This window comes from Pleurodeles waltl, chromosome 4_1 (assembly GCF_031143425.1).
Source record: "Pleurodeles waltl isolate 20211129_DDA chromosome 4_1, aPleWal1.hap1.20221129, whole genome shotgun sequence".
Taxonomy (NCBI): domain Eukaryota; kingdom Metazoa; phylum Chordata; class Amphibia; order Caudata; family Salamandridae; genus Pleurodeles; species Pleurodeles waltl.
The window spans coordinates 418,415,995-418,430,931 of NC_090442.1; the positions used below are offsets into that span (position 1 = coordinate 418,415,995).

At 47.5% G+C, this 14,937-nt stretch overlaps 1 protein-coding gene across 1 annotated transcript in view; it reads left to right on the top strand.

Annotated features, from left to right (window-relative positions):
• Positions 1-14,937, top strand: part of DHTKD1 (dehydrogenase E1 and transketolase domain containing 1) — an 871,206-nt gene that overhangs the window by 230,197 nt on the left and 626,072 nt on the right. The window contains exon 5 of the mRNA XM_069228664.1: positions 1,042-1,311. Coding sequence (XP_069084765.1) covers positions 1,042-1,311 — 270 coding nt within the window. The remainder of the gene's footprint in view (positions 1-1,041; positions 1,312-14,937) is intronic.

A 14,937-nucleotide genomic window follows, 5' to 3' on the forward strand; every position in this document is an offset into this window, starting at 1 on the left:
ACAACAAGGAGACTTCATGGCAGCACTAGATGTGAAAGATGCCTACTTTCACATCCCTATTCATACAGCGCTTTGCAGATATCTCAGGTTCATAATATACAGCCAAAGTTTCCAATTCAAGGTGCTTCTCTTCTGAGACACAACTTCCCTCCAGGATATTCACCAAATGTCTTGCAGTGGTAGCAGGTTATCTGCGCAGACAAAACATACATGTTTTTCTTTACTTAGACGATTAGCTCATCAAGAGCTCAACAAGTTAACTGTTCTCAACACACTCATGGCACTATAAACCTGCTTCATCAATTAGGCTTCACCATGAGTGCAGTCAAATCCTATCTCCAACCTCTCCAGATACAGCCTTATCTCAGAGCCATTCTCCACAATGGGAGATATTTTACCCCAATGCTGTCCAGATTCAGTTCTTTTAGGCGCTCATTCCACATTTCCAGGCTCACCAACAGATAACAGTTAGAAGAGCTGTGCGTCTCCTTTGTATGATGGTGTCATGTATAGCCATAGTATCCCATGCCAGACTCAAAATGCGTCTATTGCAAGAGTGCTTTGCGCACAAATAGACTAATTAAGCGGAAGGTCGGTTGGAAGATCTAGAGTTGGTGGGCCATCAAGAATATCATTCTCTACAGTGATGGAACATTAATAATCTCCTATCAATGCCACGTATGTGTGCTGCCTTTAAAATTAGATGCATCAATCCCCATGCAATGTTGTTAAGGTAGATAGTCTAATCTGGTAATGCCTTCTTTGAATGGAGAAACTGTGGTGCCTTTTTTTGTTCAGATCAGAAACACTAGCTCCTGGCTTGCACAGTTTTCTAAAGAATATATCTTTCGGCAAACAACTGTGTTTTATAAATGTTTGAACTTTGAGTATGCAGTTTGAAAATCTAACATTCTATATATGTACTCTTTCAGCCATTGATGGAAATAAATTCTGACATAAAATATGTAGAATACAAACTTGAATTTTCTGTGTTTTGTGTACAAACTACATTAAAATGTATTATTTATTTATTTTTTATAGCTAATGTTTCGTAAGATGCGTGGCTTGAGCGAGTTCCCAGAGAATTCCCCTGCAGTAGGTGATGTCTTATCTCACCTAACTTCATCAGTAGATTTGGACTTTGGTTCTCACCGCCCGCTGCATGTTACCATGCTTCCTAATCCTTCACATTTGGAAGCAATCAACCCCGTTGTTGTGGGCAAAACACGAGCGAGACAACAGTCTCGAATGGATGGTGACTACTCACAAGACAGTGCTGCACAACCAGGGGATAAAGTCATCTGTCTTCAGGTACTTGGGGATCTCATACATGTGGGTTATATAGATGTTGTTAAACACTCATTAATAATGTTTGGTCAGCTCAATCAGGTATGTTTTTTGTTTCCACAATAATCCATAAGGCAATTATTGTGCTCCTGTTTGTTCTCCTACATTCTTACTTTTTTCTTCTAGGCTGTGTTCTTTGTTTGTACTTCTTTGACAATGTAATTTTCAATGCACAAATAAGTCGAATTAGTAAAAATAGTATTTATTTGCCAGACTTTCTGATAGATTTCAACCACAGGTTGCTCCCCGTTAGAATAACTTCACGTGCTAGACCGGATCCATATTTTCAACATCATTTGCTCCTGCATATTGGCAGCTAGTGCCCTTGAAATGTACAACTGCCTCATGCCACCCCAGAAGTGAGGGCAGAGGGCTGCATGTAGGCACTTCCCCTGCAGGCTGACGTCCGTTCCTTTCTGACAGATTTTACACTGTGCCACGACATTTGTTTATGGTGCATAGGTTCTGGTCACAAATTGAAATTGTACGACAAATGCATGCTAGATGCACCTAAAGGCAATTGTGGGAAGTAAACCTCTACACTGCCGAACATAGGAAAACGTCGCTCTAGAGACAGTGGATTGGCTCCAGTTTCAGTGCTGATTCTCTTCAAATTATCTTGCTATTCCTGCACCAAGTGAAGATCCAGATCCACATCTGTGGGTAAGTTTAAGTCTAGGTCATGCCATAAGTGCAAAAGGACCAATCAGGATTCGTCCTCCTCTCCCTAACCCAGGACAGGTGAGAGCCCAAACAATCAGCATTTCAAGGGCCCGACTCCTCCGGCACCTTCTGACTTCAGTCGCATGCCCAACTTCCACTGGCTGTTTACAACTAAGCATGAGATAGATATCTTTAAATAGGCAGATCCTTGCTGGCACTGAGTGATCTTACATCACTACTTACCCCACCATGTTTCTAGCTCACTTCAGCCTATAGTTCCACTCTGGCTTCTGAGCACCACATGGTTCAGGCTGCTCCAGCTCTGGCACTGACTTCGGTGGTTCCCATTTCTGACCCATTCCCAACACCAACTTCTGACCTGGAGCCTGCTTTTATCCACATTAGACCTATGTGATGCCATGAAACCACCAAAGTGCAGCTTCCATCATTGAATGATTCACTGTCTCTCCCTTGACACAAGTACTGCAGAAGGCTAAATACCCTATTCACCGCAAATTCAGATGCAGTTCAGGTAATTCAGAACATACCCAATGATGAGCAGAGAAAGACCACTTGTTTTCCCTTGTTATACTGATGCTGCATTGTACGTGGATTTACAAAATGCTTGTGGGCTGGAAACTTCTCCCGAGACTGTTGCCACAGAGGAAAATGCGTTCTTTATGGTGGTTGTGTGCTTGGCAGCTGAAAAACATCATTTACAACTCCCTACAGTTGAAACAAAAAAAAAAACGTCTGTCTTGGGCACCACCTTGATTGTGCTGTTGGCAAGTAATGTCTGACCTTCTCTGTAGAGAAAATCGCTGTGGTCTGCAGTGTCTACCCAAAAACATGATGGGAAATGGTAGACAAAAAATGGAGGATGTAACCAAGCTGATCACCTTGGTGTTAAGTAATTGCATGCCAGCCAGGTAGGCACAAATTAAATCTGCCCTCTTCTAGTTCCAGGTGACCATGGGAGGGAAAAACTGGTTGTTGGCAGCCACAGCAGGTAAGAAGGAAGAAGAGTACTGCCCCATCCATTCCTGGAGCCAGTAAAGGTCTGGATTAGTTGCTAGACAGGTTGCAGAGGATCCCTCCGACAATAGGCACGGCCTTTGATTAACATCAGAGCTTCTGGTACAGTTGGTGAAACTGGGGGGTGGTAGAAAGAAGGCCCTAAAAGCAATCTCTACTGTTCTTCAACTCTTCCATAGAACAGTCAGCTTTATCGCCAGAGATCTTTGTATGTTTTAATCATGTTCAGCAGGGAAGCTTGGATGTCTCCTGAAAAGCCAGTAGCATGCATCTAAGATGGGTGCACTCAGGATGTTTTAGTTGTAGCTCCTGAAATTCTCAGGGAGGGCAGGTAAGGTCTTGCTCCCCATGTCTAAGTGTCTGTAGCAGCTTGCCAAACATCCCATTGTAGCTCTTGACTCTCATAGAGTAGTGTTGCAAAGCAGTCCAAGGCTTACTCAAGGGAGGTGATGTGGGCTAGTAATCACCATTCACAAGTACACAAGAATAACACTCAATAAATAATTGCCCAGTCTGTGTTTTTTCTTTTGATAAAGCAAAAGTACATTTATTACACACACACTTCTAAGTACTATGCAACTATTTACAAATGTACACAAGCTGATGGAATTACTTTTGGATGACATTGTATAATCATTCTTACCTCTCCCAAAGGTAGATATAAACCTACAACCCTCATGGCCAAACATTCACTTGTATTCCAGTGCAATATTTGACTATAACTTGGAGTGAGAGCACCTAATACTGGCAATAAAGTGCATCTACTTTGATCACTAGTGGCTGTCAGTCTCATTACTCAAATAAGCATTAACAGGAAACACGTATAGGCATGTTGGAATGATTTGTATCATTACCTTTACTATCAACATGATCTACGCAGTCTAGCCACACCCCTAAAGGGTGTTGACAAAGGGGCTTCTTATTCCACATTGAAACATTCCCCATAAAAATGATGCACAGTTGACAACGTCCCTAAAGACCTCACTTGATTGTTAACAGTTGCATAATACCACCTTTCAGCCCCAGGGTGTGCCTTTTCCTATGACCATAAACACGTCCTATAATTGGCCACAGTTACCTAATACCACCTTTCACTCCTAGGGGGTTCCTTTTCATATGAACATACACGTGTCACAACACTGCAGCCATACATCATTAATCACATTTAGCATAAAATGCTACCATTTGACCACAGTTCCTAAATGACTCCATTTCGGTAGAAAGACATGTAATTACAGCCTTTCACCTCTAGAGGGTGATCATCAGTATAACAATCCGTTGTTATTACCTTTCAGGCCACAAGTACTGCATCCATGATCTTCACCCCTAGGGCAGTGCAGTTCCACCACCTTAAAAAAAAGTTCCAGCTGATGCTAGCTTGAAAACACATTGGAACCCTTGAGGAGTTGTCATTTCCAGGTCACCTGAAACTGAAGGTGAGGCTATTTGATAACTGCCTGGGGTGGGGGCTGCGCTCCTTCTGCAGCCCTCCCCCCTTTCACTTGGTGATCCTTTTGGGGGTGACCCTGCTCTCCTGGGGTCACCACCATTCCAAAGCAAGTGATTTTAGTGCAGCAGTGCAGCCATGCCCGCAAGGAATTATGGGGCGCTCCTTGCGGAGCGTCCATATTTGTTTAGTGGCTCTCATGCTGAGCTGGGGAGAGCCTCTTCACTTTTCCTCGGTTCCTGTTTTATTTCTTTTGTGGCCTTGCGCTGCATCGTTAGGCCTTCTTGGGAGGGGGGGGGCCAGGGGGGCTCTATTTCAGGGGATGTCCGGTCCCACCTGAGCATCCCCCACATCTGAGCTTCCTGTTGTCGAGCGGTGCAAAGAATCCACCCCACCACCCCTGCTGCTCCCTGCCTGGCCCGTACACTCACGTGCAGCCACAGAAGCAGGCACTTGAGGTATGCTGGCCGGTCTGCCCTCTCCTGTGGGCAGACACTGAGGCGGCGGCTGGGAGGCAGGCCACTCAGGGGAGGGTCTCAGGTGGTCTCCCGCCTTTTGTCTTCTGTTAGCCTGCTCCTGCAGGCAAATGTGATTCTCAAGACAGCTGTCCCGGCCGAAGGGGGGAGTGCACTGACACTACACTCTCAATTCTTCGGCAACTAGGATGGGGTCTCAGAAGGGAACTGAAATGTCATTGACTTGTTATTCTTTCATTAATTAATCATTTGGTTATAACGATCGTTTTATATGTATATTAGGGACCACTGTTATTTACTTTTCTAGAGCGAGGGCTGGCCCTGCACCAGAAAGAATATGTAGTGCCTGCAGCAAGAGTGTTGCGGCTTGGCGGTGGTAGAACTCTGTGATGAGGCCTAATTGGCACTGGGAATGGCCCTGCTGGCGAAAGTGTAATTGGATGCCCTGATGGATCCATTGGGCCCAGAGAATGACTAGAGGGACCCAGAACCATTTATAAGAGTTTGGAGAATGCGGTCATTGAAGACCTATGACCCAGTAAACTCAGGACGCTTTGGCTTTAGAGCTGGAATTGGTTCTGAATTGCATGTTAAAGCCATAGTTGGCGCTTGGAATGCCAACTATGTAATTTCTTCCAAGTGCAGGAGTGCAGAGTGGTATCTGAACCCTGCTTTGAGTTCAGAAGCTTCAAGAAGCATTTTTCGCAGGACTTGGGGTAGAGTTTGTCATGAAGGCACCAAAGACGATGATGTGCATTTCTGTGATCAGCATCTGTTTCCTGTAAGTGCTCCACAACTGAACCTGTTGTTTTGGTGGAGACCTGCACTCTGCCACATGGAAAGTTAGGAGCTGAGCTCCTGATCTCTTTTGAATAGCCCAGTAAAAGAGGAACTAATGTCAGCGCGCAAGGGTAGCGCCTAAAGGCAGTTCTGTGTGACACATCTAAATCAGGACAGAGATAAGCCTATGGTGTCACCTTTCAGCACACAGGAGCTATTACAGAGTTTACTGTACCCAGTCTGCCACCTAGGGAGATTAAAAATATGAGTAATCTGCAGTTAGTAGTATACTTTTGAAAATCTGTTTCTTAATTCTAGTTGTTGAAAAAAAAACTTTCCCTCCCTTTACTACATATGCATTTATTAATGGGTTTCAAAAAATGCATAAAAAATATCTAGCGTTTCTCAGTCAGTGATTCTCATGAGGCCCGTTTGGAATCCTTTCTTCAGCAAATGTATTTTTATTCTGCCTTGGAGTTCACATGAGGCTGCTTTGAAACTGTCCTCAGTTTAAGTCTAGGAAGGCACCCGGACTGAGGGAGACCTAGGAGTGGTCTACTTCAGCAATCTAACGGTAGCCTTAATTTCATATCTTTGAATCCCAGTAGTGCAATTGCAGCCTTTTATCCTTCTATGGTTGATCAAGTGAATAATATTACATTTCTTAATTGGAAATGTTATTTGCAGAGATATGAAATCTCAATACCTTAAGCGCAAGTGCTCTATGGAAAGTATCTATGATCTTATTCACTTTATAGGCCAGGCCTACCTATATATGAGAACTCATGTTAACCTATACCCACAGATGTAGTGCCTCAGCCGACTACTGCATCACTAAAAGTGCCCTTTTTTTTTTTATAGATAACCTGGCCAAAGAACCTGTGGTCTCACTGCTTCTTTCATCCTTCCAGGTCAATTAAATGATCCGCACTGACTTGATTAAAAATTACCATCTCTTCTCCAGTATTGTATCTTTTTTAACTTAATTTTCTGATCTTCCAATCAGTTGCTGTTAGGAAAATGGCCTTTTGATATGGTCACCCCCACTTTTTGCTCACTGGTACTGAGGTTTTTCAACTGAGGAGCACTTTGTACCTGCTAAACAGGTCCCCAGTGCCAGTGCTCTTGCCACGGTAACAGTGTGTACAATTGGCACACTCCTCTACCTGTGTAAGTCCCTAGTAAGTAGTCCCCTTGGTACCTAGGGCAGGGGTAGAGAAGAGGGTCCCTAAGGTCTGCAGCATGTATTGTGCCACCTTCGGGGAGCCACCTAAAACCAAGATGCACGCCGCTGCCATTGCAGTCTGTGTCTCCTGGTGCAAGCCAGGAGAGGTGAAACCACGATGCGGCAAATGTAACCATTACTGCATTTAAGTATAAATAAGTTACCCCTACAGCAGACCTTGGAGCCCTACAGCAGAGTGCATTATACTTGATGTGTGGTCATATCTGCACAAGTAGAAATGCCCCTGTCATGCCCAGCCCCATTGCTGAGGATTGCAAGTGAACATGGAAGCCATCTTAAGGTATGTGCTGGGCACTCATCAACATAAGTGACTCAGTCACATAATGACTTTACTGAACCCTATGGTGTTTGGTATCAACACCTCGTCTTCATAAATCCAGTCTGATGCCAGCCTCAGATTTATTATGACATGCACCCAGAAGGCACCTTAGAGGTCCCCCCTGAGCCCCATTAGGCACAGTCTGAGTGTGTTAGCTGACTGGTCTCAACCAGCCTGCCACCACAGACCGGTTTCTGACCACCTAGAGGTGAGAGGCGACACTTTCTGACAGCCTGCTCTGCAGAGCGGTGTTGTCACCCGGTCCAGTAGGACGGCTAGCAGATCTCCATACCAAGGCCAGGGTCTTCAAAGGCCCTGGTGTCTTTGGTATCGAACACCCCTGTCTTTCCAGACCTGGGTGTAGCCCCCCATGCCCTGAGGCCCGTTTGGCACAAGGACAGGTGAGAATATTAGTGAGTCAGTAGGCGTGTACCACCTCTGGCCTAACCACACCCCTAAGGTAGGCAACTCCAAGGCAGACACTCGAGGAAGGAATCCACCATCTAGTATTTTGTAGGAACTAGGCCTTCTGATGGATACAACTACCTGTGGATTCCTCACCTTATGAATTCTCCCATGCGCCAGCATCCAACGGAAACTCTTCTTCCCAGCTCTCAACGTCGACGAGGATGTCACAATTGCGACTGTCACCGTGCCAATAAGAGGTCTTCGCCGGCGTGCTGACGTCAGTTCCCTTTTTTCTGTGCCTTCGACGCTAACGGTTTTCTCCTAGCTCTTGCTACTGTTGAAGGTGTTCCATCTTGTTACCAGTTACAGTCCGGTTTCTAGTTACAATAGGGATAGGAATATGCCCACTCCCCTCAGGAAGTGGTCATATAGGTGGTGTAAGCACCCCAAGGGTAAGTAACCCATTGGCTACAACCCTAAACACCCCTAAACCCCCTAAATGGAGTATTTAGGTGGCTCCCTGACACCAGAACACAGATTATCTGGACCAAGAAGAAGGCCCCCCGAAGAGCTGCGAAAAGCAAGAACCGAGGAGCAGCTCCTGGCTTGGCCCAGACCCTGCTAGCCTGTCTGCAGTCCAAGACAATTGTGCCCAAGTCGACTCGTCCTGCAGCTGCTTTGCCTCCAGAAGCATAGGTGGACTGTCTGCAATTTAAGAAGCACCAGGATCTCCTGTGGAGTAGCGAAGCTACTTCCTTGCACTCTGCAGGCGCCCAAGAAGAACCTTTAGGACTCTGGACTGCAAAAACCTGACACTGGAAAGCACAACTGCACCCATGTACCCTAACCCAAGTCAAAGTGGGACAACAGTGCCAGTGTGGTCCCCAGGCCCTCCAGGACACTAGCCCACCTTGAGTTCCTCAACGGTGGACACCCTGATGCCCCCTGCAGCGTATTTGTGCAGGTTTCTTCTACCGCAACTGCCTCCGGCGCAAAGACCGGACGCCTTAGGACACCTCTAAACCTGGCCATCCTGAACTGAAGAGAAGAGGACCAAAGTTGTCCCTACATCCCCAGCACCACAAGACTTGAGCCCCGCTGTTGGTTCAGCCAGACTGCAAACCCCTCCCCCAGTCCCCACAGCTTCTTTTTCCCAGGACCATTTCCCATTAAAACCAACGGGCCTCCCAAAGTCATAAAGCACGCCCCAGCGCTCCCCGAGGTGACCTGTTAGTGCTGCCTTGGTCAGTGCCCGGTACTTACCTTAACTCCTGAAGACTGGTCCTATATGCCGCTGTTGAATGCCTGTATGCAATACATGTGTTTTTCTCCATGGGATTCCACTACTGCTTTAAAGGCACTAAGTATCTTGCTTACTTTCTTTAAAACTGCATTTATATTTATTTTGGTTAAAGTATTCTGGTGTTGAAACATAATATAAACAAATTAACTATTTTTCTAACAACTGGTCTCAAGTTCCTTCTTGCATGTGTGTCACATTTATTGTCTCTGTGAGTGCAACAAATGATTAGCAATACCCTCTGATAAGCCTAACTGCTCGCCCACAGTACCTCAAAATAGAACTTTTGGGACTGTCATTTGTAATCCTGTAAACCGATATAGGTCGCCTGGAGTGTCTGCATAGTGCCACCATTCATTGGTGCGCTACATAGATAGCCAGCTTCCTACAGGTTTCTTAGAAACTATTATGTAATTTGACACAACCCACACACTAAAATGATACCCCATATTTACGAATATTGATTCCTGGATCCATTTAGAGCTAACCGGTCCTGTTTTTTTGTGTGCAGATATTTGGTACGGCAGAGGTACCAGTCTTGGTGCTATATACAGCCTCTCTTTCTCCCTTTTTTGTTTATATTGTTTATTGTATGTCAGACTATGAGCTGCAGAGAAAGGACCTTCAGAAAAGGACAGGTGAAACTGATATCCAGAGCCTTTTATTTATTTATTTTTGTGATTTTATATAGCGTGGCCTTGGCCTGACAGTATCAGCCAATAACGAGAAAAGAATATATACACATATATTAAAGGTGGAGTTATCACCAGGTTGGCTTCCCCAGTGAGGTAGAGCCCTTCAGACGTATTCATTGTAAAGCATATTAATGAAAAGCAATTGGTACTGTACCAAGTGAAGATCTTCAGTCGTTTGTGTAGGTTGAGGTTGGTATGCGGTCGGCGGAATCATGAGGGGGTAGGAGCGGTTTAGGTCAGGTGTCGTACAAAGAGAAGAGCTTTGAAGTCTTTTTTTGAAGGTGATAAGATGTGGTCAAGCAGAAACCATGCGAGAGAGAGTTCTATATTCTTGTGGCACTTCTAGAGAAGAATTGGTTAATGTATCTCCTGTTTGAAGATGGTGGGTGAGCATTTAGTGAATCTCTGCCGGCGCCTGACATTTTCAGTTAGAAGGTAACGAGGAGTGAAGTTCACGATGGGTGATGCAGGTAGTTTTAAATGGAGATCTTGCCTCAATGGTAATCCCATGAAGGGAATGTAGAATAGGGGAGTTGTGATTGAATTTCCTGTCATCAAGCAGGCTGCTGCATGTAGGACTGCTCTGAGAGGACTTATATGGTCTTTGGGTATGCAGGAAAGGAGTGCAGTTACTTAATCTGGAGAGCACAAGTTCCTGGCCAACAGATTTAAGATGGTGTGCAGGTATAAGATTTCTGACTTCCCCAAAAGTGCCCAAGCTGGAAACGGCCTCCCTTAGCCATGGAGTTTCAGACATCTGTCAAAGCTGAATCCCAGAGATTTGGCATTTTGAATGATGGAAGAGCGGCTGTCAGTGTCTGGGAGGAGATCCATCCAGTCTTGGATTGGCAAGTTAGCATTTTTAGAGAGATGAAAAGACATTGGGGGTCATTACGACCCTGGCGGTCAGAGACCGCCAGGGGTAATGTGGCGTCCGTACCGCCAACAGGCTGGCGGTACGGAGACCCGTATTACGACCGCGGCGGTAGCGCTGCGGTCGCACCGCCGGGGCCGGCGGTTTCCCGCCGTTTTAGCCCCGGCGGTGATAATCCGTCAGGGCAGCGCTGCAGGCAGCGCTGCCCTGGGGATTATGACCCCCCTACCACCAGCCTGTTTCTGGCGGTTTGCACCACCAGGAAGAGGCTGGCGGTAAGGGGTGTCCTGGGGGCCCCTGCACTGCCCATGCCACTGGGCAGTGCAGGGGCCCCCTAACAGGGCCCCGGGCAGCTTTTTGCTGTCTTCATAGCAGACAGTGAAATGCGCGACGGGTGCTACTGCACGGGTGCTACTGCACCCGTCGCACGGCCGCAACACCGCTGGCTCCATTAGGAGCCGGCTCCTATGTTGCGGCCTCATCCCCGCTGGGCCGGCGGGCGTAAACTTGGTTTGCGCCCGCCGGCCCAGCAGGGATGTTGTAATGGGGTCCGCGGGAGTGCGGCCTCATTGGCGGGCGCACCGCCCGCCAAGCTTGTAATGACCCCCATTGTGTTTTCGCTGGGCTTTGTTTGAGGTGGGTGTTAGCAATCCAAGCTTGATTTCTATTCAGGGAGTTGTATAGGTGGGATAAGTCTTCCAGGCATGATATCTTCAAGTAAATTTGTGTGTCATCGCCATAGGTGGAAGAGAACTCTGGAGGTCCTGAGGATTGTAAAGAGGGATTCAAGGTAGAGATTGAAAAGGTTGGTGAAAGAATCGAATCTTGGGGGACCCTTTGTTGCAGGCTGACTGGGTCCGAGATGGCAATTACAATTTTAACACCTTGAGAGTGGTTTATCTGATGGAGACTTGTAGCTGCAGATTCCTTACCTTTTAATTCTCCCCAGGCGTCAGACTGGATCTGGAAGATTTTAAGAAGCAGTACCTCTGCGTGCCGGTAGGTGGCGCCAATAGGCTCTGCATCTCTCATCAGTGTTGTCCGTGGCGAGAATGACATTGCAGTTCCTATACAGGTTCCACCAAGGCGCACTAACGTCAGTTATTTTCTTTTCACGCTGATCCGAAGAGAGCTACTCCTTAGTCGCTTTTTGAGCGGTCTTTTTTAAACTTTTGTCGAGTTCTTTTTCCAGAATTTCTCCTGGTGTGTCAAAAGATGTCTTCTAGAAAGACATATTTCAAGCCCTGCATTCCCTGTCATTGGGCGATGTTTGTGATGGATCTGCACCTTGTGTGCTTGTGGTATCCAGGGTGCAACTACGGCCCAAAGTTGTGCTCTGAATGCCCAGCCATGCATCTGAAGGCTTTGCGGGAGCAGCCCCTAAGGCTGATTCCACATGCGACTAAACACACGTTGAGGTCTCAGTCGAGAGGAAGGTCCTGGAACCATTTGCAGAGTCCAAAGTTGTCTTCATCTCACCCCAGGTCTTCTGGGCGATCATGTAAGTCGGGGCATTAGAAGAAAAGTAAGAATTGGAAGCACTTTTTGACTTCTCCTCGTCCGTCGGCCAGTGCAACAACAGAGCATCATCATTCTAGGCCTCGTTCTTCGGAACGTGTCTGGGATAACTCGCGCCTCTGCATGTTTCTGGGAGCGGGAGCGCTCCCTGCCCAAATCAAAGAGTTTTATGAGGCCATGGGCCTCATTTTTGGGCAGTTCAACCCTGCTGGAGAGCCTTTGGGCCTCGTGAGGTTGGAGGGGGCCCCTTCGGGTTCCACATTGGTGGGTCCGGTCTCTGTGCTGATGGGCTCCCATGGATCGAGTCCTGGTTCTGGACCGGCGCCAGTCAGACAACCTAGAACTTCATCTGCGCCGGTCTTGATGCCATCAGCAGCTCCATCCCCATTTTCATCCCCCAACTCCAACATGATGCGGAATGGGCATCACCCGACACCGGCAGGTGTTTTTCCTCCTCGTTCGGATCCTGAGCCCTGTTCCACTGAGTTAGGCCTCTGGAGGAGTGGGTGGGGTCACTGGATCCTTTCGAATACCAGCCATACGAAGTTTAAATGAACTGGTGTAATTACATGGGTGAAGCCAACAGACTAGACACATCTCCAAATACTGGCATGTTTTCTCCCCCTACTGTGGCTGTGGAAGAGGAGGTGAGAATGCAGTGGTGGTGAGGAGGGCAGCTAAAGTCCTGGACCTTCAGCTAACCTCATTAGCAGTCAAGACTAATCTCTTGACATAGGTGATGCAACCTGGAGCTTTCACCTCAAAACTCCTGCTTCCATTCAGCGATGCCCTCACTGACGTCCTTCTGCCTAACCTGCTATCACCTTGCACCTGGGAGCCCAAGTTTTCTGATGCAACACCTCACCCCTGAGAGCTTGGTGGTCCAAGCCTATACCTCCCACAGTGCATTCCCTACCGCTCCCTGCATGGGGAATCTAAAAGATTGGATTTATTTGGGAGGAAAATGTTTTCTTCTGCCAGCTTTTCATTGCAGTTTGTGAACACCCCATGCGTTTTGGGCAGTTATTACCACATGCTGTGGGAAACAGTTGCACAAGTGTTGCCACAGGTCCCAGAGGAAGCCCGGGCTATACTCTCTCTCAGGCTGTTCCTGATGGGAGAGATACAGCGGAGTTCATGGTCTGTTGCGTACTGGACATGACCAACATGGTAGGTAGCGTGGTTTCTATGACAGTGGCCCAGAGGTGGCATGTCTGGCTGAGGACATCTGACTTTTCGGGGGATGTTTAAATTTCTCTGCTGGGCATAACCTTCGATGGCACCCATCTCTTCAGAGACAAGGCAGACAGTGCTCAAGTGCTTCAAGGATTCCCGTGCTACGGCCAGGTCCTTGGCCGTCGTCCCCCACAGTCTGCTTTTCGCCCCTTTCGCGGCTATGGAAGGGGTTGCCAAAAGCGCCAATTTCTGTCCAGCCACCGTGCCATGCATGCTGTCCAGCCTCTGCATGGCTGAGGGACACACTGACCTTGTGGATCAGATTGCCAGTGGTTTGGTCAGTCCAATGCCCCCCTCTGCAGCACCCTTTTCCTAGTCTGCCCCCCTCTCTGCTCCCCCACACCCCCACCAAGGAACTGTTGGCAGCAGGATTCTCCATCACCTGCCCCACTGGCAATCACTTACTCCAGACAGGTAGATATTGCATATAGTCCGAAAGGGCTGCTCCCTCCCCTTCGAGCCTACCCCTCCATCCATGCAACCATCTTAAGATGACGGAGGATGACTTGTCCCTACTTCCTGAGGAAGTTGTGACTGTAGGCCTAGGTAGCCATAGAGAGAGCTTCCAGTGCCTGAAGTAGGCTCTGGTTGCTATTCCCTCTACATTGTGGTCCCCAAGAAGGACAAAAGTCTTTGTTCTATTGTAGACATACAAGCCCTCAGTCTTTTCCTCAAGAAGGAGAAGTTCAGGATGCTCACATTAGCTCAGGTCTTGTTTTCCCTGGACCCAGGAGACTGGATGGTAGTGTTGGACTTGTGGGACGCTTATTTTCACAACCTTGTCCTGCCTGCCACCAAACGTTGCTTTTAGTTCATGGTGGGACACTTTGGCCATACCAGTGCCCCACAGGTAATCATAAAGGTGATGGCAGTGGTTGCAGCTCATCTGCGGAGATCAGGGGTATCAGTATTCCCCTATCTTGATGACTAGCTGTTCAAGGTAAGCTTGCCCCAGACTGTTGTCTCTCTCACCTCTAGGCCACCGCAGACCTCCTGCATTCGCTGGGTTCACTATAAATGTGCCGAAGTCACACCTAACTCCCTCTCAGATGCTCCCTTTCATTGGAGCTGCTCTGGACAAAGTTCAGTTTCGGGCTTATACTCCTGAGCAGTGAGTCCAGGATATCCAGGCTATGATACCAATGTTTCAGCCTGTATCCTGGATTTCGGTAAGAATGTCTCTGAGGCTACTGGGCCTCATGGCCCTGTGCATCCTGCTGGTGACGCATGCCAGATGGCATATGATGGCTCTGCAGTGGGACCTGATGTTCCAGTGGGCGCAGCGTCAGGGGAATCTCACTGACATGGTGCAGATCTCAGAGGGAACTTTGAAATATCTGCAGTGGTGGTTAACGGACCGTGATTGGGCTAGAGGCAGATCCCTCTCCCTTCCCCAAAAAGATCTGACAGTAGGGACAGATGTGTCACTTGTGGGATGGGGAAGCCATCTGGGAGAGGTGGAGATCAGAGGAATCTAGTCTCTGGCAGAAGCTTGACTCCACATCAACATGCTGGAGCTCCGTGCAGTCTGACTGCCACTAAAAGCCTTTTTTCCGTCTATTAAGGAAAAGATAGTGCAGGTGTTCATGGGCA